Source organism: Zingiber officinale, chromosome 1A (genome assembly GCF_018446385.1).
Source record: "Zingiber officinale cultivar Zhangliang chromosome 1A, Zo_v1.1, whole genome shotgun sequence".
NCBI lineage: Eukaryota > Viridiplantae > Streptophyta > Magnoliopsida > Zingiberales > Zingiberaceae > Zingiber > Zingiber officinale.
Window position 1 is genome coordinate 121,059,724 of NC_055987.1, and position 27,892 is coordinate 121,087,615.

At 37.4% G+C, this 27,892-nt stretch overlaps 2 protein-coding genes across 2 annotated transcripts; one reads left to right on the top strand and one right to left on the bottom strand.

Moving 5' to 3' along the window:
- Positions 1-15,513: 15,513 nt before the first annotated feature.
- LOC122009591 (probable calcium-binding protein CML18) lies at positions 15,514-17,599 on the bottom strand. The gene is made up of 2 exons (XM_042565803.1): positions 17,022-17,599; positions 15,514-15,648 (listed from the first exon to the last, which is right to left on the bottom strand). Exon 1 carries the CDS (start codon positions 17,568-17,570, stop codon positions 17,028-17,030), a length of 543 nt encoding a protein of 180 aa, XP_042421737.1. The 5' UTR covers positions 17,571-17,599; the 3' UTR covers positions 15,514-15,648; positions 17,022-17,027.
- A 2,423-nt stretch (positions 17,600-20,022) lies between these two features.
- On the top strand, positions 20,023-26,186 carry LOC122002282 (vacuolar protein sorting-associated protein 26C-like). Its single transcript, XM_042557403.1, has 12 exons — positions 20,023-20,065; positions 20,216-20,415; positions 20,493-20,585; positions 20,672-20,736; positions 21,005-21,062; positions 22,740-22,829; positions 24,015-24,099; positions 24,198-24,293; positions 25,150-25,334; positions 25,406-25,494; positions 25,752-25,851; positions 25,925-26,186. The coding sequence occupies exons 1-12, from the start codon at positions 20,023-20,025 to the stop codon at positions 25,964-25,966; spliced, it is 1,146 nt and encodes a 381-aa protein (XP_042413337.1). The 3' UTR covers positions 25,967-26,186.
- The last annotated feature ends 1,706 nt before the right edge of the window (positions 26,187-27,892 follow it).

A 27,892-nucleotide genomic window follows, 5' to 3' on the forward strand; every position in this document is an offset into this window, starting at 1 on the left:
AAGTGTAAGTTGAGTCAATTTGAAATTTTAATATCCTTAACCAACTGTCTAACCTTTAGCTACTGGCTGAATACCTAGAGGGCAACAATTTTTACTTGATCAGTCAAGTTAAGTTAGTAATCCAGTTAGATTTGACTAGGGCTGGATCATTTAACTTGATTAATGTAAAATTAGTTTTTAACGCCCAGACTCACTATGATGCACAGAGATAAGCATTCTGGAGTCCAGGTTGTACCCTATGCATCTCACGCCGATCTAAGTTTCTTTCAAACACAAACAAGTTATGCCTAGTGTGTTTGTGAGATGCTCTAGCTAAAGCTAGGGGAGCATGATATCTAAGGGGAAGACACTAGGCTAAATCCAAAATTTGAAAGACTAAGAAGATTAGGATTTTGAAAACATTATTTTTCCTGGAATTTTAAAAGATAATTTTAAGATTAAGAAATTTTGAATATCAACAAAAAAGTTTTAAAATTAGATGTAGGAGATATGTTTGAAAATCAAGATCTATTCTACCCAATACATTCCTACTTGTGCATAAAACTGGTAAGTAGAAATAATCAACTAAGTTCTATTCTACCAAACACATTCCAATTTACCTTCTAAGTGCACTGAACTCAAGTTCAGGTAAGGGTTTTGTGAATATATCAGCTAGGTTTGATTTGGACTCAACATAGTTAAGTATAATATCACCCCTAGCTATGTGATCCCTTATAAAATGATGTTTTACTTCTATGTGTTTAGTTCTTGAGTGGTAAATTGGGTTCTTGGTTAGATTAATTGAGCTTATGTTGTAATTGAAATTTTAGTATTGTGATATTCTAACTGGTAGTCTTTTAGGGTATGCATCATCTATAATAGTTGAGATGCACATTTTCCTAGGGCTATGTATTCAGCTTCAGTGGTTGACAGGGCAACACAGTGTTGCTTTCTGCTAGACCAACTTACTAGGCACTGACTTAGAAATTGACAGCTACCACTTGTACTTTTTCTATCTAGCTTACATCCGGCATAGTCTGAGTCAGAATAGCCAGATAGATCAAAAGTGCAAGTCCTAGGGTACCATAATCCTACATTGAGGGTTCCCTTAATATATCTAAGTATTCTTTTAACATAAGTTAAGTGGGATTCTTTTGCGCAAGATTGATATCTTGCGCGCATACCTACTGCAAAAAGAATGTCCGGTCGACTTGCAGTTAGGTACTGTAGACTTCCTATCGCACTTCGATAGTATTTCAAGTCTACTGATTTTCCTTCTGAGTCTGAGTCAATCTTAATGTTGGTGGCCATTGGTGTATTAATGTTTTTTGAGTTTTCCATTCCAAATTTGTTAATTAACTCCTTAGCATATTTGGTTTGGTAAATGTAAATTCCATCTTTTGTTTACCTAATTTGTAGTCCTAGGAAAAAGTTAAGTTCCCCTACTAAACTCATTTCAAATTCATTTTTCATTAATTTTGTAAATTCTTTTAAGAAGTTAGAGTTAGTTGAGCTAAATATGATATCATCGACGTAGATTTGGGCTATGAAAATATCATTTTCTAGGGTTTTTACAAAAAGGGTTGAATCAACTTGACCTTAGTGAAACCCTTTTTGTATTAAGTAATTAGATAACCGTTCATATCATGCCCTGGGTGCTTGTTTTAGTCCGTATAGAGCCTTTTTAATCTAAGGACATGATTTGGATGGTCTAAGTCTTCAAATCCTGGGGGTTGACTAATGTACACTTCTTCTTTTATAAATCCATTTAAAAAGGCGGATTTTACGTCCATTTGATAGAGCTTGAATCCTTTATGTGCTGTGTAGGCCAGCAGCATCCTGATGAATTCAAGTCTAGCTACAGGAGCATAGGTCTCATCATAGTCTAACCCTTCTACTTGATTAAACCCTTTAGCTACTAGCCTTGCTTTGTTTTTAACTATTTCGCCTTGGTCATTTAATTTGTTTTTAAACACCCATTTAGTACCAATTATAGTTTTATTAATGGGTTTATGTACTAATTCCTAGACTTAGTTTCTTTTAAATCGGGCTAGTTCTTCTTGCATTGATATTGTCCAGTCTGGCTCGGGTAGAGCCTCGTCTACAGTTTTGGGTTTAATTTTGGAAACTAGGGCTATTTGACTTAGATTTCTGTAGGATGACCTAGTTCTAACTCCAAGAGTTGGATCACCCAAAATTTGGTCTGATGGGTGATTCATGTTTGTTCTTAAGTTTGGTCTTAAGTTTGGGTTGGTAATTGGTTCTTCAAATTCATTGAGTTTCATCATCTTCTGTATTTATTGGGTTAACGTTTTCTATATTATCTTTTTCATTTATAGTGGATGTTTTATTTTCTTCATCAAATGTTACATTTATTGTTTCTTCAACTTTTAGGGTATTTTTGTTATAAACTCTATATGCTCTACTGGTTGTTGAGTACCCTAAAAATATTCCTGGAGTTGTTTTTGATGAAAATTTTCCTAAGTAGTCTTTAGTGTTTAAAATGTGTACTTTGCATCCAAATACTTTTAAATAGTTTAAATTAGGAATTTTGTGGTAGTATATTTCATTGGGTGTTTTATTATAAAATTTGTTAATTAAAATTCTATTTTGTAAATAACAAGTTGTATTAATTGCTTCAGCCCAGAATTAATTAGATAATTTATATTTGTTTAACATGGCCCTAGCGGCTTCTTGTAGAGTTCTATTTTTACGTTCTACTAGCCCATTTTGTTGAGGAGCCCTAGGGCAGGAGTATTCATGTTTATATCCATTAATTTCACAAAATTCAGTAAAATTATGATTTTCAAATTCTCCCCCATGGTCACTTCTAATTCTTTTTATTTGAGTATCTTTTTCATTTTTTATTAATTTATAAAAGATTTTAAATACTTTAAAAGTTTCATCTTTAGTTTTTATGAATTTTACCGAAGTAAATCTTGAGTAGTCATCGATTATTACTAAGTAATATTGGTTTTTGCTTAGTGACTTGACTCCATGCGAATCGAACAGGTCTAGGTGAAGAAGCTCAAGTATAGACGTTGTTCTATTTAAGTTGGTTAATTTATGGGTTGATTTGATTTGTTTACCCTGTTGACAAGCATTACAAATTGAATTTTCAACAACTTTTAGTTTGGGCAGACCTTTAATTAGACCATTTTGACTCATTTTTGAAATGAGTCTGGTATGAGTGTAACCCAGTCTCCTATGCCACAACTCAGTTTCCTCTTATTGTGTCAGGAGACACTTTGTTGAGGATATTGGTAGGTTAATCATGTAAACATTATCTCTCCTAATGCCCTTGAGTGTGGTTTCAGGGTTATCAATATTTTTAACTATACAGCCTGATTTGGTAAAGTTAACTAAGTAACCAGTATCACATAATTGGCTGATGCTGAGTAGGTTAAAATTAAAATTGTCAACTAATAATACTTTTCGAATAATAAAATCGGAGCTGAGTTCGATGTTACCTTTTCCGATTACCTTAAGTTTATCGTCGTTACCGAATGCAACTGACCCTAAATTCTTTAATTTGAGCTTTGTGAACTTCAATCTATTTCCAGTCATATGTCTGGAACATTCACTATCCAACATCCATTGATCCAATTCTTTATGTTCCTACACATAAAGTATATGAATTAGATTCTATTTGATGAAAAGATAGTTTGATTGAAGTTAGCTCCCTAATTTTCCATCTCACTCAATCTAGGTTTTCAATCAAGTATGAGTGAGTGTGAGATGGTTTAGTGATTTAATTTTAGTTGGATTTAGATAAGCTTTGGTTAAGTTAATTAAATTTGAAATGTATTAAGTTGAATTAAATTTTGAAAAAAATGTTAAGTTAATTACATTTTGAAAAATATTAAGTTAATTAAATTTTGAAAAAATATTAAGTTAATTAAATTTTGAAAAAAATATTAAGTTAATTAAATTTTGAAAAAAAAATATTAAGTTAATTAATTTTTGAAAAAATGTTAAGTTAATTAAATTTTGAAAAAAAATATTAAGTTACATTATGAAAAGAATTAAGTTAATTGACTTTAATTCAACTTAATTTAATTTAATTTTTTTAGTTAGATTTAATTTAATTTTTGTCCTTAGTCATCTCACCCAATCTATATTTTTCAATCAGGAGATCCTATAATTTTGTGAGATGAATTAGTTTTATTATAGGGTTTGGTTTAACTTTGTGTTAGATTCAGATTTAACTTTAGGTTCAGCAAATAGGCATTCTTTGGATAAACTTCTAGGCTATGGTGAGTCACTTGGACATCATTAAAGTAACCATGCTTTCGAGGTTTTCCAAATAGTCCTATCCACTGAACTTAGTACAAAACCTTGGTCTAACTAATTAGGATCCATAAAGGGTAGCTTCGGTCAGTTCTGTTGGAGGATCGGTGGCCGGCTTGAAGGGGGGTTGGATAGCTAGGCCACCCCCAAATGGATTTCTTCTCCAGAATACGTTAGTTTGCGCAAGCGGAAATATAGAAACTAAAACAATGAAACACAAACGAGAATACAAACGCTAACACGCTCGATGTAACATGGTTCGGAGATTGCTTGCTCCTACTCCACGACGTGTCCTTGAGGTGGACGAGCCCTTGATCCTTTGGTGGATCAGTCCCCGGCAATCTCCGGCTAAAGCTTCTCCTTCTCGGTGGAGCAAACCTCTCACAAAGTTCTCTTCCTCTTTACAAGATGAAACTTAGGGCTAGAAGGAAGAGAGTTGGCTTAGAAGCTTTGGGCAAGATTCAGAAGGTTTACAATGAGTATCAGTAACCTCCTCAATGCCCCAAAGCTCCCCTTAAATAAGAGGAGAGAGTTGATCACAAATCAACTCAAACCCCGACACCAGTCGACTGGTCCAAGCACCAGTCGACTGGTGTGCCGTTGGACTCAGCTAACGGCTCTTTGCAGAACCCCAAATTCTGCCAACGGCTATGTACCAGTCGACTGGTCTCAGGACCAGTCGACTGATGCTCGTAGCCGACAAGCACAGAACCATTCTGTGCATTCTGTGAATTGGGATCAGTCGACTGGTCCCATTACCAGTCGACTGGTCCCAGTACATTCACTCCTCTCATCCTTTCCGGAGTCGCCTTTGAAGTCCTCTTCCTCGGCCTTCGTCCCTCAGATGCACCTGAGCCCGCGGCTCCTCTCCGTGCCATCCTTCACGCTGCCTTGAAGTCCACTTCCCTCGGCTCCACTCCATTGCTCCTCGTCCGGCGGTCCCTCGGATGTCTTCCACACCATCCTTTACCGACTCAAGGATCCGAGCCCTTGGATGAGTTTCCCATACTTGGCCGCACCAAGTTCTCATGTGTTCCACCAAGTCCTGCAAGACTCAAACACATATCAAATACATATGAAAGTCTAACTTAAACTCTTTGACACACACATCAAAACCTAGGTTGATTGCACCAACAATCTCCCCCTTTTTGATGTGTGACAATATGTTTAAGTTAGGCACCAATAACAACTTTGAAAAGTACAAGCAATATGTAAATATGAAGCATAAAACCCAAGCTCCCCCTTAACACATGCTCTTAATCTTAATTTTCAAAGATTTGCACCCAAGTAGATTTCTAACTTAAACCTACCCATTTCTCCCCCTTTGACACCATCAAAAATATTGTACCAGATACGTGCACATACTATGGTATCAGTTCCAACCAAATTTGAACCAACAATTTTATTTTAAAGACCAATAGAATGCTGAAAGGCTGGTACCAGTCGACTGGTATCTGCACCAGTCGACTGGCACAAATTGAACATCAATTTCAGCCTACGGCAGCCAACTTCAGAAATCCATAAAAAATTCTAGAAAATTCGAAAAATCAGGAAATTTTGAACACATATCTCTTATAATGTTCTTTAACTAATAAAAATATGTTTTCATGAAAAGTCAACCTATTTTCAAAAATTTTGACCAAGTTTCAAAAATATCAAAAATATGCAAGTTTGTATCAATTTCAAGCTCAGTTTTGCACTCATATGTTTTAAAATAGCTAGACCACAGTAAATAAAAAATAGAATTGTTTTCAAAACATTTGAAATGTCCAACTATGATCTATGGGCAAGATGTCCATTAATTAAACATTTACTTTCCCCATAGTTGGCCTATGATCACTAAACATTGATACACTTCATAACTCATCAAAATGCCATAAGCATAAGTGAATTACTTGTATCATCCTAATATCTCACATTCATGGTTAGAAAATAATACAAATCATTGTGAGATAAAGGTAACCTCTACTTAGCCCTCTTGATCATAAATTTCTATCAAGGCTAAGTCCTCCCCCTTAAGGTCTCAAGTCAACCATATAGGAAAATTTTGAATTATTGACTTCCATGGTTGGCTTGCCATAAAATCTTCTAACCCTTGAGGATTGATTTTGGCACCCAATAGAAATTCTTTCTAATTGGGTTGACCAAGTACTCTTTGGGGATCCATTTCCTATCTATGGTCTTTGTCTTGGATTGCCCCCTAGCAAGTAGACAATGATAGGTCTTTTCATTATTTTGTTCATTGTATCCTATCCCATTTTTCTTAAAACTTGCCCTTTGGCTCCCAATGATCATATTTAGGGTTTTTGAGCCAATTTCAAATTTTCTAAGGGATATGGTGAGGTATTCTACTTTTTCCCTTAATTTCCTATTTTCCTCTTCTAAACATGAATCATTTGAACTTGTAGAGGAAGCATGCAAATCATCATCCCTAATAGGCAAGGATTCTAATTTTTCTTTAAGCATGTAAATGTCATTTTTCAAAGATTTGTTCTTTCTTTTTGCCTTAAACAAATCATCATTTGTGCTTGAAATAATTTTAATTAAAATATGGGGAGGAAGATTTTGTACCTCACTTACCGAGAAGTCCGAATCCGAAGTTTGACCTCCCCCTTCACTTAAGCTCCCCTCTTCATCTTCACTTGAGCTCCTTCCTTCTTCTTGCTCGGATGAGGTGGAGGCAAAATCATCAATCCCCATGAGAGCAAAATTGACTATGTGATGCTCTTCTTCCTCCGATGAAGATGAAGGATCATCCCATGTTGCTTTTAGGTTTTGAGCCTTCTTCCCCTTTTCTTTTGTCTTCTCCTTCTTCTTCTTCCCTTCCTTCTTTTTCAAGAGAGGACAATCATCTCTTATGTGTCCTTCTCCTTGGCAATTGTAGCAAATTATCTTCCTTGTCCTACTTTTGCTTCTTGAGCTTTTCCTATCATGAGATTTGTTAGATGAAAATTTTCTAAAAACTCTTCTCATTTTCCTTACCATATACGCCTCTTGATCACTATTCATTGAGGCGCTCGATTCTTCGGAGTCGGAGGATAGTGGGGATGAACACTTCTTCTTCTTACCCTTTCCCTTGTTTGCCACAAGGGCTACTCCTCTTGATCTATTTGCTTCTCCCTCTAATCCTTCAACCCTTGTTTCGTGAAGCTCCATGGTTGAGAAGAATTCATCTAGAGAGCTCTTCTCTAGATCCTTTGAAATGTAGAATGAATCTACAATGGAGCTGCATGTCGAGGATCTTGGGAAAGCATTGATAGCTTTCATTATGATGTCCCGGTTGGAGAGTTTCTCACCTACACTTGTTAGTCCACTTAAGATTTCTTTAAATTTAGCATGAAGTGTAGATACCTTATCTCCCTTCTCAAGCTTTACATTGTTGAGTTGAGTTTGGAGGAGATCTCTTCTTGCCAATTTAGCCTCCGATGTGCCTTCATGAAGCTCCACTAGCTTCTCCCACAACTCCTTGGCACTTGAGTAGGTTTCAACTCTTGTTACTTCTTGTTGGGGAAGAACATGTAGTAGATGATGGATGGCTCTCGAATTTGCTAGATGTTCTTCCCTTTGTTTCTTGCTCCACCTTGTTTTCTCAAGTATCTTGTTGTCTTGATCCCTAGGTACTTCGAAACCAATTTCCATGATTAGCATAATATCAAAATCGGTTTCGAAGAATACCTCCATTTTCTTCTTCCACCAAGAGAAGTCTCCTTCGAATTTGGGTGGATGAATGTTTGAGCCGGCCATTTGATGATTTCGTTCTTCTTGGCGATTAGTCCGTTGAAGAGCAACCTTGCTCTGATACCAATTGTTGGAGGATCGGTGGCCGACTTGAAGGGGGGTTGGATAGCTAGGCCACCCCCAAATGGATTTCTTCTCTAGAATACGTTAGTTTGCGCAAGCGGAAATATAGAAACTAAAACAATGAAACACAAACGAGAATACAAACGCTAACACGCTCGATGTAACGTGGTTCGGAGATTGCTTGCTCCTACTCCACGACGTGTCCTTGAGGTGGACGAGCCCTTGATCCTTTGGTGGATCAGTCCCCAGCAATCTCCGGCTAAAGCTTCTCCTTCTCGGTGGAGCAAACCTCTCACAAAGTTCTCTTCCTCTTTACAAGATGAAACTTAGGGCTAGAAGGAAGAGAGTTGGCTTAGAAGCTTTGGGCAAGATTCAGAAGGTTTACAATGAGTATCAGTAACCTCCTCAATGCCCCAAAGCTCCCCTTAAATAAGAGGAGAGAGTTGATCACAAATCAACTCAAACCCCGACACCAGTCGACTGGTCCAAGCACCAGTCGACTGGTGTGCCGTTGGACTCAGCCAACGGCTCTTTGCAGAACCCCAAATTCTGCCAACGGCTATGTACCAGTCGACTGGTCTCAGGACCAGTCGACTGATGCTCGTAGCCGACAAGCACAGAACCATTCTGTGCATTCTGTGAATTGGGATCAGTCGACTGGTCCCATTACTAGTTGACTGGTCCCAGTACATTCACTCCTCTCATCCTTTCCGGAGTCGCCTTTGAAGTCCTCTTCCTCGGCCTTCGTCCCTCAGATGCACCTGAGCCCGCGGCTCCTCTCCGTGCCATCCTTAACGCTGCCTTGAAGTCCACTTCCCTCGGCTCCACTCCATTGCTCCTCGTCCGGCGATCCCTCGGATGTCTTCCACACCATCCTTCACCGACTCAAGGATCCGAGCCCTTGGATGAGTTTCCCATACTTGGCCGCACCAAGTTCTCATGTGTTCCACCAAGTCCTGCAAGACTCAAACACATATCAAATACATATGAAAGCCTAACTTAAACTCTTTGACACACACATCAAAACCTAGGTCGATTGCACCAACAAGTTCCACTTAGCCAAATGCACCAGGTCGAAGCCATATCTTCCTAGACATGCATAGACTAAGCTTCCCTAACGTACTATCATCCAATACTTCACCAGTACCGTGTGTCAAGTTAAACTTAGCCCTTTTTATTTTAGTCAGGATTACCCTACCGGGTGGGTTGTGTTTAGTTACCCTGTCGGGTAGGTTCCTTTTGGAGGTGCCAGCTATTCTGGAGCCTCCTTTAACTTGTTTTTAATTATATTCCTTTTAATTTTTAAGATAATTTTTATTTATTAATTTGTTAAGATAATTTAGATTAAGATAATTTTTCTTTATAATTTTTTTTATTAGTTAAGATAATTTTTTTTTTTGCTCCCCCTGGATCATAGCCTCGATAAGATCTATCAAGGTAATGCACTTGATCTTTGGGAACCCAATACTTACCAAGTCCAATTTGATTGACCAAGTTTGACTTGGGTACCATGCTTCGACTAGTTTACTATTTTGTCTGTTGACTAAGGATAGATAGGATCGATATTTGTTCTTGGTTTTGAAACCTAGTCCTATTCTATTGTAAATGGCTCTTTGAGTCCTAAGAATTAGGTTAAGGTTCTTGGACCCCAAAGAAAATCGTTCTAGGATCTTCTCCAAATCCTTGACCTGAGTTTTCAGACTAGAATTTTCTTCCTCAAGTCTTTGGACTTGAGTTGAATTTCTAATCTGAACTGGGTCAGGCAAGGTTATGGAGTTAGTCACTTTTTTAAGGGAAGTTACTTCCTTTAGATGTGACTTGATCCGAATTTTGGATTTAGCTACTTTATGCATTAAGTAATTAATTAAACTGTATAAACGACATTTACTTACAGAGGAGTTTGGCCCTTTGGAAATGGATGTGGATCTGTGTCTTCTCTCAAACTCTGCTTTCGATTTGGCCTCGCTTTCGGATTCATTGGTGTAGTCCCGGGCCGGGAATGCGAGAAAGTTTGCCTGCTCGACTTCTTCGTCGTCGGATTCCTCGGAGGAGGACTCGTCCCAAGTTGCCTTTAGGGCCTTTTTCCTCCTTGGTTTCTTTGGATCCTTTTGGTTCGGGCAGTTCGCCTTGATGTTCCCCTTCTGATTGCATCCGTAGCAGGTCACCTCGAATTTGACCTTTGAGTTTGGTTGGGCTTCTTTGGACTAGATGACCTTTCTGACATCATTTTTGTTGAAGCCCTTCTTTTTGTAGAGTTTCTTTACCAGGTTGACTATTTCGATTGTGAGCTCGTCGTCGTCGTCAGAATCTAGTTCTTCTTCTGACTCTGGTTTGGTTCTGTATTTTGTTCTTAATTCACGCGCTCTGCCTGTACCTGCAACCAAAGTCAACCCTTTCTCGGCAGGGCGTGCATTAATCTGCTCATGAAGTTCAAATTTTGCAAAAAGTTCATCTAATTTGATGGTAGATAGATCCTTGGATACCTTGTAAGCATCTACCATTGATGCCCACAAGGTATTCCTCGGAAAGACATTTAGAGAATACCTGATGATGTCCCAGTTATCTACCTTCTATCCAATTACATGAAGCCCGTTGAGTAGATCTTGTATCCTGGCGTGGAGTTGGGCAGCCGTCTCACCTTCCTGTAATTTAATATTAAATAATTTATTGAAGGTTAGGTCTCTTTTACTTACTTTGGTGTCAGACGTTCCTTCGTGAAGTTCAATGAGCTTCTCCTACAGCTCCTTGGCACTGATGAAGGGGCCGACGCGGTTAAGTTCTTCTTTTGATAGGCCACATTAAAGGGTGTAGGTCGCCTTGGCATTTGCTTCCACCTTCTTAATCAGTGATGCGTCCCAGTCCTCGTATGGTTGTGGCTTGCCGGCACCATCAGTTGGTAGTTGGAGCCCAGTTTTGACAATCATCCAGACTTCAAAATGAGTATGGAGATACGCCTCCATCCGACCCTTCCAGCAACCAAAGTCGTCTTCGATGAATAGCGGGGGGCGAGCTGTACTGTAGCTTTCTTGAAGGGTCATTTTAGATCTAGTATGAAAGATAAACAACAAGAAAGTTCCAGGACTTGATCCTGGATTAGTAGTGCGGAAAGTATATATAAAATGAAAAACGAACTCGGGTGGTGTTGCACCAATCTCGAGCAAGAAATCTGATTACGATAAGAAACGAATTGGAAAACGGCAAGAGTACCGATTCTGATCGACTCCTAAAAATAGAAAATACCACGAAATATGCTTGATTGGTGGTTGCACCAGATCAAAGTTACCCCGCTCTGATATCAATTGTTGGATCAAGAAGCGTTAGAGGGGGGGTGAATAGTGCTCATGGCTTTCACTCATTTCGGATTAGAAAAGACGACAAGTAATGCAGCGGAAATAATAAAACAAACAACACGCGAACACAAGTGATTTACTTGGTTCGAAGCCTTAAGCGACTCCTACTCCAAGGCCCATGATCGTTGATCGCTTTCTGTGGGCAACAACTATATCTCGCAAAATTATTACAATCTAAGTACAATCAGAAGCAATAAAAATTATACCGACAACAAGAAATGCTAAATCTGAAGCTCCGGGTTGTCAGGATGTTGCTACAACAGTTCTGGAACGTTTCTTGAGCAGCACACGGAAGAAGGATCACTTGTTAGTTGATTCTTGAAGGAGCTACTCAAACTCCTCTTTTATACAGTGTTGGAGGCGCCTCCAACACCATCCAAGGCGCCTCCAAGCTTCCCGAGTCAGCCGCGTGGATCAGCATCGAACTAGTCGTACCTCATCCACTTGAAAGCGCCTTCAAGCCACTCCAAGGCGCCTCCAAGCCGTGGTCCAAGGCGCCTTCAGTCCCCATGAAGGCGCCTCCAGCTCCTCTGGATAGCTGGCTTCGGCTTGCACCCGAGGCGCCTCCAAGCTCCATGGAGGCGCCTTGGTCACTGTTCATCCGAGGCTTAACTTGTTCCTTTTGTACCTGCAAGATATGTTAGTCCCAAAACAGCACCGTACCCTGCAAGACAAAGTTAGAACAGATAGAAACATGACACATTAAGTGGTTAACAGTTATTGGACTGCCCGGGACTGACTTCGGATTTTCGACCGGAAACCCTAGGTTGACCCGACACCTACTGTTCCCTCTACGGGGAACGCGTCCTCACCTACTCCCCTCAGGAGAGATTACCTAGTGCCAGTCCAGTCCTTCAGACTGACTGGACTTTCTGCGTAGGGTTACCACCCCCTAGGACCTAGGGTTACCACCCCCTAGGGTTTTTCTTCACCTAGGGTTACCGCCCCCTAGGACCTAGGGTTACCGCACCCTAGGGTTTTACTCCACCTAGGGTTACCACCCCCTAGGACCTAAGGTTACTGCCCCTTAGGATTTTCCTTCACCTAGGGTTACCATCCCCTAGGACCTAAGGTTACCGCCCCTTAGGATTTTCCTTCACCTAGGGTTACCACCCCCTAGGACCTAAGGTTACCACCCCTTAGGTTTTTCCACCTACCTAACCGCAGTTAGGACTTTCCTGAAATCTCATTTAAGCACATTAGATAACAAGAAATCTTAACTTTGAATCCCTTTGCCATTATCAAAACTTAGGTTCGATCGTCGGATGCTTCCCGCACCAACACTTTAAACCCATCGCAGAGAGCAATTTCAACATTCACCATAGTTGAGCGGTGGTTCTAAACCCAGAATGAAACTTCACAGGCACTATAACCGAGCGATGGCTCTAAATCCATGTGAGCAAGTTATAGCTGAGCTACGACTCTAAAACCTAGAATGTTCGATCGGTCGTAAAGGTCACCGAAGACATTGCTTGTCTAGTCAGCCGGACTTACCGCCTCCTTCGACTAGACTTGAGGGGAAGACTTGTGATGCGGTGATAAAGGGAGCCACCAAGCATGGGTCAAAGATGGGGACAGCAGCTGACGTGGAGGTCAAAGTCAAGACGGTTAAAGGAAGGAAAGAGCGGGCTGACCAAAGTTGACCGAGAGGGTGGCAACGTGTCAACTGAACATGAAGGATCCCGATCGGCATGGAGGTCTATCGGAGCAGATTGCTCATCCGACCGGGACGACCATATAGAGGACATCAGATGTTCATAACTATGACTAAACTAAGGCTAGTCCGACCGGATCGTCTGTCCGATCGGGCGAGGAACGACCTACTGAGCCCGAGCAACCATGGAGCAAAACAACCTTAAGCAACATGACCGGAAATACTGGCTGAGAAACTCCCCCCTCGGCCCAACAGTGGGACAACTCATCATATCCTTCTAGGAGTTAGTGTCGTTGACAACAGGGAATGATCAATAGGCAAAATCATACGACGGAACCTTCTACCGTCATATCAGGGATTTGCGTGCCTTGTTAAGGAATGGTGTCAGAGACACTTTCCTAGCATATCTTTTGATAGGACAGTTGGGAAAACATATACATGCCTTGAGAAACATGCACGTTTGCTACTAGAGCACTATATAATGGGGGTCCATGCACCGGAAGAGGTATGCATTATCTGTGCTAGAGCTTTTGCTTTTGCTATAGTTCTTTGTCGTCTTTTCCACTATTCCAAATCCGATGACTGACTTCAGTATTGGAGGGTCAATGCCGGGGACCCCTTGCCTAGCTCGGCACCGACATTCTTTGTATTGCAGAGTGGAGCGGAGTCTTCACACAATCAACTGAGGAGTTACATCCCCAGCTAGTTGTCTTCACTGTTTCCTGATAGAATCAGTTATTATGGACAAAGATGTCAGATGACCATTGTTAAATGAAAAGATAATAATGGTGGCCAACGATCGTTAAATATTAATGCCATAAAATGTGTCGTTAATAGATATAAAAGAAAGGTCATAATTCAGGAGGAGATATGCTAACTCTTATATTATCATTCATTTCTCTACATTATTTTTTGCTCTTAACATCTTACTTAAGCATCAGAGGGGCTTTACCGAGACAAGACCAACACCGTATGATTGTTTGTTGACCATCAACGTTCAAGGAGTACTTAGCTACAACCATCCAAATTATGTTGTATCAAAGATTATTTTTGCAAAATTATTGAAAATATATCTTACATATAATATAAATAGACGGGTTGAAATGGAGAACATCATGTGTTCTTTGTAATTATAAAATATCTATATGGCTTAAAGAAAAAGTTTTTTAAAATCATGATTAGACCTATTATGTTATATAAAGTTGAATGTTGATCTATGATTAAAACATATCATCAGAAGATAGAGAGTTACAGAGATAAAGGTATTAAGATGGATGCACGGATATACAAAAATAAATAAAATAAAAAATAAATAAAAATATTAAAGAGAAAGTTAAGGTTGTACCTCTTGAGGAAAAATTTCAAAAGATATATTTAAGATGATGTAAATATGTACTTAAACGATTAATAAATATCTCAATTAGACAATATAAACTTATAATAAATATGCACATCAAACGACAAAGATAAATAACAATAATAAAAAAATATTTTAATATAAATAATGATATAATAAAAAATAAAATTCATTGATATAAAAATGAGTCGTCCACTTCATAGAGTCCTTCCATAGTTTTTAATGGGTCTTTTAAATAGCAAACGAATAGTGAAGAGTGAAGACGTATCGCTGAATGGTTAACTTGTATGAGAATGGAAGTATTTTTCAAAGTTTATTAGGCATAGGATTAGAGAAAAATAAATAAATGCTATTAACCAATCAATTTTAAGTATTTCTTTTAATCTGTCTAGAATTGGACGAAAGACCATCTCTTTCCCTTTCAAGCACGAACTTTGCCATCTGCAATGTCTGCCTCGAGCTCAACGGTGAGCTGACGACCTCCTTGCATACTTGCGGCGGAGACGAAGATTGATTGCAATGTCAAAGGTGGGAGAAACCTAAAGGACAACGGGAACACAACCGGTCGGGCTGCCAATTAAATCTTTTTGAATTAACAGTATAAAATAATATTATTAATATTATTTTAATATCATGCCGATGCCCAATGGCAAATTAAATTCGATAGTTGAACAGCTTGGAATTTAATATTATCTTATACGAAGATAAATTAAAAAAATATATATTATCTCAATTTTAAGGCGTCAAAAGTATATTAAATGTTAGCATCAAATGATCTCCAATGAGCAACTGGAACACATCTGGTTAGGTTGACAATCAAATCTTTTTGGACGAACGAGTAAAAGCTTAACAATTTATATCGGTATTTTAAATTTTAAGTAAGTTTGATATTTAATTTCCATATGAAATATTATGATTTTAATATCATCTTATATAAAAAAAAATTTAAAAAAAATATTATCTCAATTTAAGGTATCAAGAAATATTAAATATTGATATAAAAATACTAAACATGCTTTAGAAGACACATTGTCTACTTTTTCTATGCGCGCCGTATATTTTACAGTGTTGAAATTAACGATATCACCGCATTTAGCAGAGGGCACCAAATGAAGTCATCCTTCCCTTGATGATTTAGTAAATGAGAGTCGCTCAGTTGATTTTTTTCCCCCAACATCCTTTTGACAATAGTTATGCTTCCAAGAAAATAAAGCACTCTGGACAAAAAGGAGAAGTTACCAGGTTGAGGTCATCATTTAATTTATTAAAATTGATACTGTATAATCAACTAAATCCGAGGGCATGTTCTATATCTATTTGGGTTGTTATTTATTTTATTCACACCGTTCAATTTCAACTACCAAAATATCAAACCATGCAAGCTAATGACCAACTACCGACCGTGCGTGCTGAATGACACTCTACCGGTTACCACGGGGAAGGATTAATCTTCCCAGAGGCATATATTTTTGATGAAAACTTTTCCACCCTTAATTATTTAAGGGTCGGATATAAGCTAATCTTAGGTAAAGTAAAATATGTAGGTTATCTCTCTTCATATATCTTAGGGACAGATGGTAATCATCTTACCTTTTAATATAATATATTTTATTTATTGTAATAAAAGATGATTATACTCATTTCAAGTATCCCTGAATTATATAAAGAGAAATAAATCATAGGGTCTCCATTATAATAGCATCCCATGAGGACAAGTATGTCCTGTTTTATGCAATCAAGTTGGCTAGCTTCAATTTAGAGATTCGCTATAAGGTTGGCAACTTCTATGGAAATACAATTCAAATTCATTGTTTCTTGAAACATCGGGGATAGAAACAACATAAGTCCATTTGAGCAATTAAGCAAAATGTCATTATATCAATCGATGGAATCATTTAGGTGCAGTAGACAAAATTAAGTAGCATTCAGTTATACCAAACTGAGACCATTCAGTTATATAATTGCTTTCTCGTGTACTCATCATCATGTTAGTTTGTTGTCAATTTTGCAGCTAGAGAAATATACCAATTTATACATAGAATTGATGCCTTTTACGATAGAACAAACTAAAATTTCAGACTGTAGCCTATTGACACCAAGAATGAAACAATGAACACTACTAATTGAGAAACTGTTGAAGAAGAGAATTGTTTCCATCCGCTCTTTCAGAGAAGAAGGGCTAGAAAAGGGGGTTCTGCGGGTTCAATAAAACAATCGTAAAACAAAGAACAGGGAAAGAAGGTTCTTCCCCTTTTTTGTGAGGAAAAGACAAGCAAGAACGAGGAGAGATCGAAAACATGGAATGCAAGAGTTGTAGTAGGAATAAAAAGTGAAATTATTGACATTCATCCATCCTTCACCAGATCTAGGCAGGCCAAAAACGAAGCATAAATCCAAATCTGCATTCATCCTTCCAAATCAACAAATACATTTTAAACGGAAAAAGGAGATTGAAGAGATCTCCAAATCCATGGAGGAAAACTTGAAATCTTCAATTGGATTAGAAAAATTAATCATGTTTGTGAAACAACCGTAATATAACCCTAGTTCTCGTCGAGAAGATATAGTAGTGTTATCAGCGAGTTATTACCTAATCTCATGGCAACAGATGGCCTGATGCTCCAGTGGGCTTTCCTTCTCCATCGCAGCAACTACCGCCGCCCATCATCTTTCTAAACTCCTCGAAATTGACGCTTCCGTCGCCGTCAGAGTCGACGGATCGGATCATCCGCGTGCAGTCCGTCATCGAGCATTTCTCCCCCAGGCTCCTCAGCACGCGATGGAGCTCCTCCACCGATATAAGACCGTCATTGTTGAGATCGTACATTCGGAAGGCATCCCTGAGCTCCGCCTCCGCGGTGTCGCGGGAGGCGTTGAGGTGGAAGGCGACGAACTCCTGGAAGTCAACGAATCCATCGCGGTCCGTGTCCATCTCGGCAATCATGTCGCGGATCTCGTCCGGAGAGGGATCGGAGCCCAGTGCGCGGAGGACGGCAGCGAGCTCCGAGGCGGAGATCCGCCCGTCAGAATCGGAGTCGAAGCGGGCAAACACCTTCTCCAGCTCATCCATCCGATGCAAGCCAACGGAGGGGGAGCGCGACGGCGACAGGGACGACAACGACGCCGGGGTCTTCGCCATTGGAGAGAAGCGAGCGACGAAGGATTCCAGGCCCGAATCCCCACTTTCGATTTATATATATAGAAAGTGGTCCCCATAGTATTGATTGCGATTTGCGAAAAAAAGTGAAAGGTATTATAAAATAAGATAAATATGTAAATTATTTTTTTTCCATCAATATGCCGCAGATATAGAAATATCACGGAGCGTTTTATTTTTACCTAAACCAATTTTATAAATTATTTGCCGAACGCAATTTTTTTTATAATTTCTGAAACACGTTCTAAATTAGCCCATTAGTTTTTTTTTCCTTATCGATGATTTTTTTCCCGAAAGTATTTGCGGATTAATTTACAATTAATGTAATATAAAAAGAAATCAAAAGGTCATTTTTCTTTTATCATAGGGGCATTCGTTTTTTAGTTTATTATAAAAGGACATTTCACGGAGAGATTTATTTTTTCCTAAAGTAATTTTATAAATTATTTTCCAAACACAATTTCTTTTTTATAATCTCTGAAACACGTTCTAAATTAGCCCATTAGTTTTTTTTCCTTACCGATGATTTTTTCCCCCGAAAGTATTTACGGATTAATTTACAATTAATGTAATATAAAAAAAATCAAAAAGTTATTTTTCTTTTATCATAGGAAGTTCGTTTTTTAGTTTATTATAAAAGGACATTTCACCCCTAGTTAATTTATACTTTTGCCCCCTAATTTACGGTTCATCTGGGATTTGAGTTGTTTTCGTACCGATTCAAGTAACAACCAATATATTTCGCACTCCATCGTTCCATTTTCACCGGCTTGATAGATGAACTCCATCGTTGCCATCTCACCTCGCCTGTCTATCGCTATTCATTTGTAGTGTGTTTCACCATGTATATACTTATATTTTATTATCTGTCTTTTAATTGTCTATTACTGTCTCGTCTTATTATTTAGGGTTTATATTTTAGTATCAGTTTAATTTTCATTTGAGTTCCTAAACATCTTTCTCCTCCATCCAAATGTCATTGTTGTATCAGATATAACGTTGTAGTAGTTATGAAATCATAGCTGCTACAACGTTTTTGTTTGTGGTCCTATCATGTTATAGCAGCTATGAAATTGTAATTGTTACAACGTTATGGTATAATCATGTTATGGTAGTTACGATTTGGTAGCTATTTCAACGTTCTGGTCAACACCTTATAGTAGTTACAATTTCGTAGCTACTACAATATTTTAGTTTTAACACGTTGTACCAGCTACCGAATCATAACTGCTACAATATTCTGGTTAGCACGTTGTAGCAACTACAATTTTGTAGTTGTTACAATGTTCTGGTTTAATCACATTGTAGCAGCTACCAAATTATAGCTACTACAATATGGTTAAATTAGAACATTGTAACAGCTACAATTTAATAGCTACTACAACATGGCTCTACAACGTAGTTAAATTGGAAATTTATAATAGCTACGAAATCATAGCTACTATAACATGGTGGTCAAAACTAGCTGAAATACCATTTTATTGTTCAAACTAACATTGTAATGTATCACCAAGATATTAAGTATTTGTTTATAGAATTGAATGACGTCTAGTGCTTCAACCTCCATAGAAGGTCTACTTCTCGTGCATATTGTAAGAAAATACAGTGAAAAAGTAATTCCCCCAATTTAAGCCGTTCATGTTATCATTACAACCAAATGACTGACAGATGGAGTTGATAAGTAGAAGTTCATTTGTCTGGGGCCTACATAATGCAAACAACAAAGGCCTTGTATAAAATATGTTTGACAATTGAGACTATCATGATAAGTATTTCATTTTTCAAAATCAAAAGATTAGATTAATAAGAAATGATATTGCACTGATTTGAAGACTTCCAGACCATGGTTATGATGTTCTTTTGCATTAGGATATTGCCTCTACCTCACTCTACATTCAACATTTCATGGATCAGAAGTGTTCAAAGAATGAAGTAGAGAATAAGCTAATCAATATCAGCAAACAATTATCTCCTAAATTTGTTTTTTTATCAACTTATTATTTTATATTTTTTTTATATGTGTGTTATTTACTACTACTTGCAATATATCTAGATTATCAATAAAATCACTACTTGATTATGTAGATGACTTTGAAAATTTAGGTATATATAATTGGTGTAAGGATTTATATTACTATATCACCCCATATATGGAGTGCATTGGTGTGATGCTCTCACTAAGACCCAAGCTACCAGACCTTGAGGGAAATCAAACTTCAATGCTGAAAGGATTTGCACACCTATTTATTATAATTTGTTAAATTTTACTATGACTTCATTGATTCAAAATTTATAATCATATTTAAAAATCAATACATTTTTTATTTAGATCCTTTATTTAATGTAATGTAATTTTTTTAATTATTAATATTATTTAATGATAATTTCTAAATTTAAATTTTATTTTACATAAAATAAAATATAATAAAAAATGATGGAGCTTATAAAAGAGTTGGTTAAAAGTTTTGAAGAGATATGTAAAAATTTTATTTTCGTTGCGGCGATTGAAAGAGCATTTAGGGAGCTTCTATCACTATGATGCCTTTAGTCAATGTCATAATGCTATTGTTTTTAAAAACGTACGGATTAAAAGGTTTTTTCACTCATTTTTCGTCTCATCTCGTCAGATTCGACTCACTTTGGTCCGACCCGCACCGTTTCGGATCGCGGGTCGGATCGTGGCTCTGCATTTCCAACCCGCTCTCGGGCTATTATTTCATCCCATGGAGGAGAGACGGCGACGTTGGCCGGCGGCCGTGTTGTGGTGGCTTCGATGTCGAAGATAGAGCTGAAGCTTTCCCGTCCCAGCCGCGTCTACCACCCCGGAGTTAGTAATCTCTCTTTCTTCACCTCCTCGGTTTTCATTATCGTTATCACAGATTCTTTCTCTTTGCTTCTATCCAGGAATTGATCCAGGGCAAGATCGTTACTGCGCTCTCTGCTCCCATCTCATATCAGAAGATCCTAGTCACTGCCACTGGAACCGTCAATATTCAGGTGGAAAGAACTTGATCTCTTCTCTTGTTCCTTGTTCTCTAGTCGGAGTCGAATTGGGCTGTACTAACCCTTTTCCTGTGCAAAAGGTTCGTCAGGGTGTCACGGGCGTGATTGACTCTCTCTACGGTGTCGTCAAGCCCATGCGCATCCTGTGAGCCTCCTCTCATTTACGTATGCATCTTTTTATAATCCTTCTTGTTTGTGGATCAATATGGCCATTCTTGTTGCCGATGAGAAATCTGGTATATTGTTTTAATTATATTTAGCATATTCACTTTGAGCTTAAGAATGTATACTTCTACACAAAAAGGACTTTAAAAGGACTTTTTGCTACAACAATATCAGCATGCAACTTTTCCCTTAGCTAATGTTAAGTTGATCCTTGGATTAAGTTGCTAATAATTTTGTTTGATGAACAGGAAAAAGTGTTTTGAAGTTGCAGCTTCTGCTGGAAAATTAGGTCCAGGTACAACAGAGGTAAGAATCTTTTGGGTTTATGATTTCATTTTGTTAGAAAGAGTAGGCATTCACAACCCAGTCTTATATTTATTTGGTCTAGTTTCCCAATTTTTTTTTAAAAAACGATGAACCCGGTAACACCGAATTTAGGGCGACCGGTCCGTCCCACAGAAGTTATCCACCGGCCGCTAGGGTAAATTGGGAAGTGCTTTCCCGGCCGACGGCTCAAAAGTTACGCACCCTATTTGGAGGAAAAATCCTTACAAATGCACCATAGTTGGGATCGAACCGCGTAGTTTCCCAATTTTTAGATTGGTAGTTAGTTTAGAGTCTATAAATACATCAAGCATAAAGTGTAATCTTATTTGTGATAACCAAATAAGCGCTTGTATAATAAAAAATTACGAATAAGTGCCCCTTTAGTTTTCTCCTGAAAATGCCTTTTTTATTTTTTGCAGTGAAATTACCAAAACAGTGCCCCTTTGTTAATTCTCCTGAAAATGCTCTTGTTCTGGTCTTTGCAACTCAGCTTGTGCTCTGAAAAGTCACATATATGCCCATCCCCTAATCAACTTTTAGAAGCTAAAGTTGAATATTTTAGGTATCCATTACTCCTAAAATAGATCATTTTACTCATTTAGGTGCAAGCTGATTTCTTTGCCATTTTTGAGAGCACAAGCTGATTTGATAATCATCTTACTGTGTGAGCATCACATATTTGTTCTATATTCAATTTTGATAATATAAAAATTCAAAATTTTAGGCATACAAGAGTCTAAAATAGGCCATTTTTGCTCTAAGTTTGGCCATAACCTTATTTGCAAAGCTTGTAGTCTAAAATTATATATTTTCACTGTATTTAACTTTGAGTAGGCCAAAATTCAACATTTTGGGCAACTAGAATCTCATGATAAGTCATTTTTGCTCTAGATTTGGGTGCACTCATTCGCAAATCAATTACTAATTGGCTTGCTCTCTGAAAATGCAAGTTTATCTTTTTTTTGAGTGAAAGTTGATTTGCAAAAAAAGCCTAAAATGAAATATTTGCACCATATTTAACTTTGAGAAGGTAAAACTTAAAGGTTGAGTTTTAGACATTCAGATTGCATAATCATTTTTGTTGTAAATTTTGGTTGCAAGCTTATTTGATGTGTTATGAAATATTATTCTGTGCATTTTTTAGAATCAAGCTGATTTCAAATCAGCTTGTAGTCTTAACATCACATATGTTCACAATAATCAATTTTGGGAGGTAAAATTTTTAACATTTTAGGCATGTAGGAGTTCAAAATAGGTTATTTTTTTCTCTGAATTTGCATGCAACGATATGCAAATCAGTTTGTACACTAAATTTGAAGGGAATTACCATGGACAAGTGCATTTTCAGGGGAAGAGAAACTACGGCCACTTATAAAAACCTTGGCAAGGTCTATTCATTAGCTTCTCTCTTCCTAATTTAAAATGGTTAAAAGTTGACAAAATGTGCAATTCTTAGGTTTTCACACGTCGATTAAAGAAGAAATGCTCTATTGTAGAATCTATAGAAATTATGCCAAGATAGAAGCAATATCTTTTCAGTATATTTATTCTTGTTAAGCTTATTGATGGAATGCAAAATTGCTTTCAAATGTTCAGATGCTGTGATTGCTTTTTAATTTCTCTTATCAAGCTTCTGTTGTCTTGTTTTGTTTTAAGATGCCATTCTCCTTTACATTGAGTCCTCAAGAAAATGAAACTGTTGCAACATTCTATGAGACATTTCATGGAGGAAATATTAGCATCCAGGTACTCTAGTTTTCATCCTTCAACTGAGCTTGCTTAACCTGCAAATAGGTTACCTGTTTAAACATGCTGCATATGTTTAACAAAGATTTGTTCACTAGCTAAGCTAAATACATTACAATCTGAGATACCTTCAATTTTACTTTTCTGTCCATTTAGGAAAAGTAGCTTGTCTACTAGAGAAAATAAATAAAAAATAAAAATATAAACATATAAAAATATAAAAAAATGTTGAACCCCAGGCAACACCGAACCTGAGGCAACCGTTCGGTTCCATTGAAGTTTCCTACTAGCCGCTAGGGTAAATCGGGAAGCGCTCGCGGTTGCCAACCCAGAAGCCCAGAATCCTGTGGTTGCGCGTCCCATTTGGAGGAAAAATCCTTGCAAATGCGTCGTAGCTGGGATCGAACTACGGGTGCCTGAGTAACAACTTGGCGCTCTTCCATTGCACCGTAGCCCTAGGGGCTAGCTTGCCTACAAAAAGTTACATGCTAGTATGGATAGACATACCAGAGTTGGGTAAAAGTTTTTGAAACAGAATGCTTATGCTCAACATCCAAGATTTAAAGCTACGTAATGTTATTAAAAGGTCTTTGCATAACTGAAACACCTTGTGACAACCTGCATCATGCTCTGCCAAAGGCAAAGGTCTTAAGGAAAAAGGATAATAAAAGTAATTTATGCAAGTTAGATGGTTGATGCAAATTAGGAATCATATTTTAAACTTCCTAAGGGATTATTTTGGTAGATTAGGAGAATAAGATACTTTAGTCTTTCTGTCCCTTGTAATTTCCTTTTCTTTGTGGCATGACAGGCTTTCTTCTTTCTAGATTTGTTATATAGTTAGCATTTCCTTGGACTGCCTGCTTGATGTCTTCTTTGTCCCTATCTAGTGTGCCAAGAGTGGAAGATGCATGATATATATACAAAATTGTTTGATGATGTATCGTTATGAACATTTATATCTAAAAGAAAAGCCTATGGAACTTACACTACCAGTTGTGCGGTACATATTTACTATCAGGGCTTGCATTTTGCACATAATGACCATGTTTGGTACACAATCATAACACATTTTTCTAACTTTCAATTACTAGCTTCTTTTTCAATTCAGAATAAGCACTTGTTGCCTCACTGAACATCCATTCAATCGATGGGATTGTTAATTTCTGATTCTTTTCCAAATAGTATCTTATAACAGCAGATGTAATGAGAGGTTACCTACATAAATCATTGTCCACTACATTGGAGTTCATAGTAGAAAATGATAAAGGTAAAAAGTCAACATCTTATGCTAGATTTAGCATTTGATTACCTTTCCTTTTATCTGGTTAAAACATATGATTGCTTAGTAAACTGTTTCTTTTTCAGTGAATCTGTTGGCGTCACCTCCTCCGCCTGAATTTACTCGCTTTTACATGACACAGGATACTCAAAAGCACCAACTGCTTCCTGAATTGCTTACCGGTCTATTTTCCTTTTTTTTTGTTCATGCTGTAGTTGTATATATTTTAGTTTTTTTAAAATGGAATTGTTCCATGTTATTATTATCTAAAAGCATTCTTAATATTGTTCCAAGTGGGTTTCTAAGACTCATTTATTATGTCACATCTTGTTATGGTCAGTTCGAAACAAATTATAGAATTCTGCCAATTGTGTATCAAAATGAATCGGAGTCTTGGACCACAATTTAGGACACAGCCAAATGAGTACCACTGTTGTCAAGCTTAGTCAAGGCTGAATGTGGCACAGTTTGGCTCAGTCAAGATGATTGTGTCTCAGGGATTGATACTCTTCCGGGTTTGTCTGGTTTGAAGGAGCAGTTTGGCCTGAAGTGGGTTGGGTCTTGAACAGATCTATTAATGTGCAATCTGAATTGCGGAGCTCCAACCTCTTGGTAGTAGACAATTAATTTAACTTGGTTCAGACATAGAATGAGGATGATTGCAATAATCATAAGGAATTCAATTATGATCCTTTAATAATAGTAGCATTCTTTCCCATCAGAGTTTATAATTTTTTATGTACGTACTATTTGTAATTGTTGCAACTTACAAATATAAAGATCATTTGTATTTTTTGTGTATTATGGCAGGCATACAGTATTTAGGATATGCTGACAATTACTAATAATTTTATGATTATAATTATTGTCAAATGATTTCTTTAGAATGATTGCATATATATATATATAATATGGCAAACTCACATGCACAAGGTGACCACTTGGCTACGCCTTTTAAATTCTTGAGTCTAGTAGATGCCATTTTCATCCAACAAAGACAATTGTAACATAGATCACTATGCTATTTTTCTTGAACAGGCCATTTTAAAATTACAGGACAAATTTTAACCCAATGTTCTTTGAAGGATCCAATAACTGGTGACCTAACTGTGGAAACATCTGCAGTTCCTATAGAATCTATTGATGTACAGTTACTTCGAGTTGAATCTATTCTTGTAGGGGAGAAGATTATCACTGACACATCAGTTATCCAGACTACACAGGTATTGTCTGCAACTATGTTGTGAAATGTGTATGGTAACTTCTGAGGATGAAAACATCTGCTGTATGTCAGATAGCAGATGGAGATATTTGTCGCTTGGTGACTTTGCCAATCTATGTCTTAATTCCTCGCTTGCTGGTGTGCCCTAGTTTGTCAGTTGGGTATGATTTTTTTTCCAATTATTTTTGCTTCCTTACGTTTGAATGGCACACTTGTTCTCTTGTATTCTCCTGTACGTCAAGATAACAAATGCTCGTGTTTTTGGTCAACTATTGTATCATTCACCCCTTTACTTGAACTATAAAGGGAATCAAAAGTGTGATTTGTCGTTTAGTTGCCTTTTTTATTTTCTTAATAATTACTGGAAAGTCAAGTATATCAAATGCTCACGCAGGAACATATTTAATACTATGTGCAGGTCATTTTCAATTGAGTTCCAGGTCTCCATTATCATCAGCTTCCAGTCTCAACTATCCAAGCTATATCCCAAGTCTGACCTTAGAACTCCAATGCCATGGGTGAGCGTTATAAATAGCTATTTGTTCAACGTTGTATCAGTTTATTGAATATTGAATGAAGTTTTTGATACAGTTGGCAATGCTGACTTTACCCTTCAGAGTATTCCGAACATGATGCTGCGGTATTCTTCTTGCTGCAAGTGTAGTGATTCTTTTTGTTAGTCCAAAATTGTAACTGGTTGTGTCATAGGGGATCTTGGATGAACTTCATACGAGTAATGCCATATTATATGTTATAGGAAGTTGCTCGTCTTATTTTCTGCAGCTTATCCACAGGTTTGTTGTAACAATTCTGACGGCGTTTGCTCTTTAATGAAGCATAAATTTCTTAAAAACAATACTAAAAGCTACACGCATATTATTGATTATGTGTATCAATTTAAAGTTTGCTGATATACTTTTTTTTGACGTGTTGATATAGTAAAATGTGACAACTAGAAATTTTGATTCTTTAGTGCTAGTTATCATTCCAGATTAATCTTCTGCGCAAGTTTTACATGGCTGTTTCAAAATTGCCATCATCTGGTAACATCTTTAGCTACTTTAAAGAACTTGTACAGTGCAATCATATTTATCAAGAAAAATTGTGTTCTAGCAAAGAATAATTCTATGCCAAAATAGAGATAAAATGCATTGAAAATCTTGAAATTTGATAGCTTAGCACAACTTACTTATGACTCTGCCAAAGTATAAGTATTTGTTACAATATGATATGTATAAGCTTCTTCAAATCAATCTAAAATCTTAAGTGTAAATATGTAATTACAATGTTAATTACATTAAGCAAGCAAAAGGCATCAGTTATCTTATACTGTAAAGTGTCGATTTACAGAGTGTATATTAGAGACAATACAAAACAAAATCATGTAAATATAAATATCATATACTAAAATTTCTTATAAAGACGTATAAAATTGAATAGAGCCATCATCGCTGTAAAAAGGTCCAACGCTTCTTTCTCAAGTATTCCATCTGGAACTGTGAACTCTTTTTGAGTTTTTTTTATTCTCTCTCTTCTTAAAGAGTTCCACAGACACAAGTCACCATTTGAAAGGAGAAAAGCTACCCTGAAAGCTACGACTCAAGCAGTGTTCCATGAATAAAAAATATAAGAGAATTTTGGGCCATTTGAAAGGGAAAAGGTACGTAGTGCACTTTCCCCTGCTCCATCATCCCCCTAAATATATATTACCCAAAGAAACAGAGACATCCAGTTCGTTAACCTCACTATCTCTACGCGGCTATAAAGTTCAAACATTAGCTAGGCAAGTGCCTGCTGTTTTCACCTCTCTAGTGGCACACAACGAAATGGAGTCCCCCATAAGTATTCCTTGCTTCATGCCCTCTAACTAGTCGGAGAGTGCAAATTGATCTTCTCGATCTCTTCGCCTCCTTCCCCGAGTAGATGCTTTAGATATCATGCATGATCTACGCAAGCCAATGCTATTACTGACATCATCACCGTCGACAGCACTCTTTAATTCGATCCATTTTGATCGATTCTGATTTTGGCTGTGGTGGAAGAGCATGATTGAGATGGGTGTTTGATTGGCAAAAGTGATATAAGTGATGATGATGACAAAGGCAAAGGCAGGCAAGGCAAGGCAACAAGGGGGACCAACTCGTGCGCATGTGCCCGGCCACCCAAGCCACTGCTATAGAATACATATATATGCATGCATGCCCTACTGGTTCAGTAAACGTCGTCAGTCTTTTGGAAATACTCAAATGGAAATTAGTCATATTCATTGGTCAAAACATAAACATGGTTTAGAAACTTAGAATACGAATTAGTTTGATCTGATTTAGTGTTTAATGTGCGCGTATATCATCTAAATGTCTGTGTATGTTTTTTTTATTATTTTTATTGTTATTATTTTTGTTCGAGTAATTAATTATATTGGAGCTTAGTGTGAATGGGCGAGCACTAGAGATACATCTCAGACAGTGACGGCTAGTCAAGCCAATTTAAGTTGTGGAAGAAGCACTGGGTGTGTGAGTGGCTTTCATTTGGATTTTGGAGGAGCGTAGGCCCCGCTAG

Coding starts and splice junctions, on each gene's coding strand:
- LOC122009591 (XM_042565803.1), bottom strand. CDS start 17,570: ATGGCGAAGACCCCGGCGTCGTTGTCGTCCCTGTCGCCGTCGCGCTCC.
- LOC122002282 (XM_042557403.1), top strand. CDS start 20,023: ATGGAGCTTATAAAAGAGTTGGTTAAAAGTTTTGAAGAGATAT. Junction 24,294..25,149: donor GCTTCCTGAATTGCTTACCG/GTCTATTTTCCT, acceptor TTTCTTGAACAG/GCCATTTTAAAATTACAGGA. Junction 25,852..25,924: donor TTAGAACTCCAATGCCATGG/GTGAGCGTTATA, acceptor TTTTTGATACAG/TTGGCAATGCTGACTTTACC.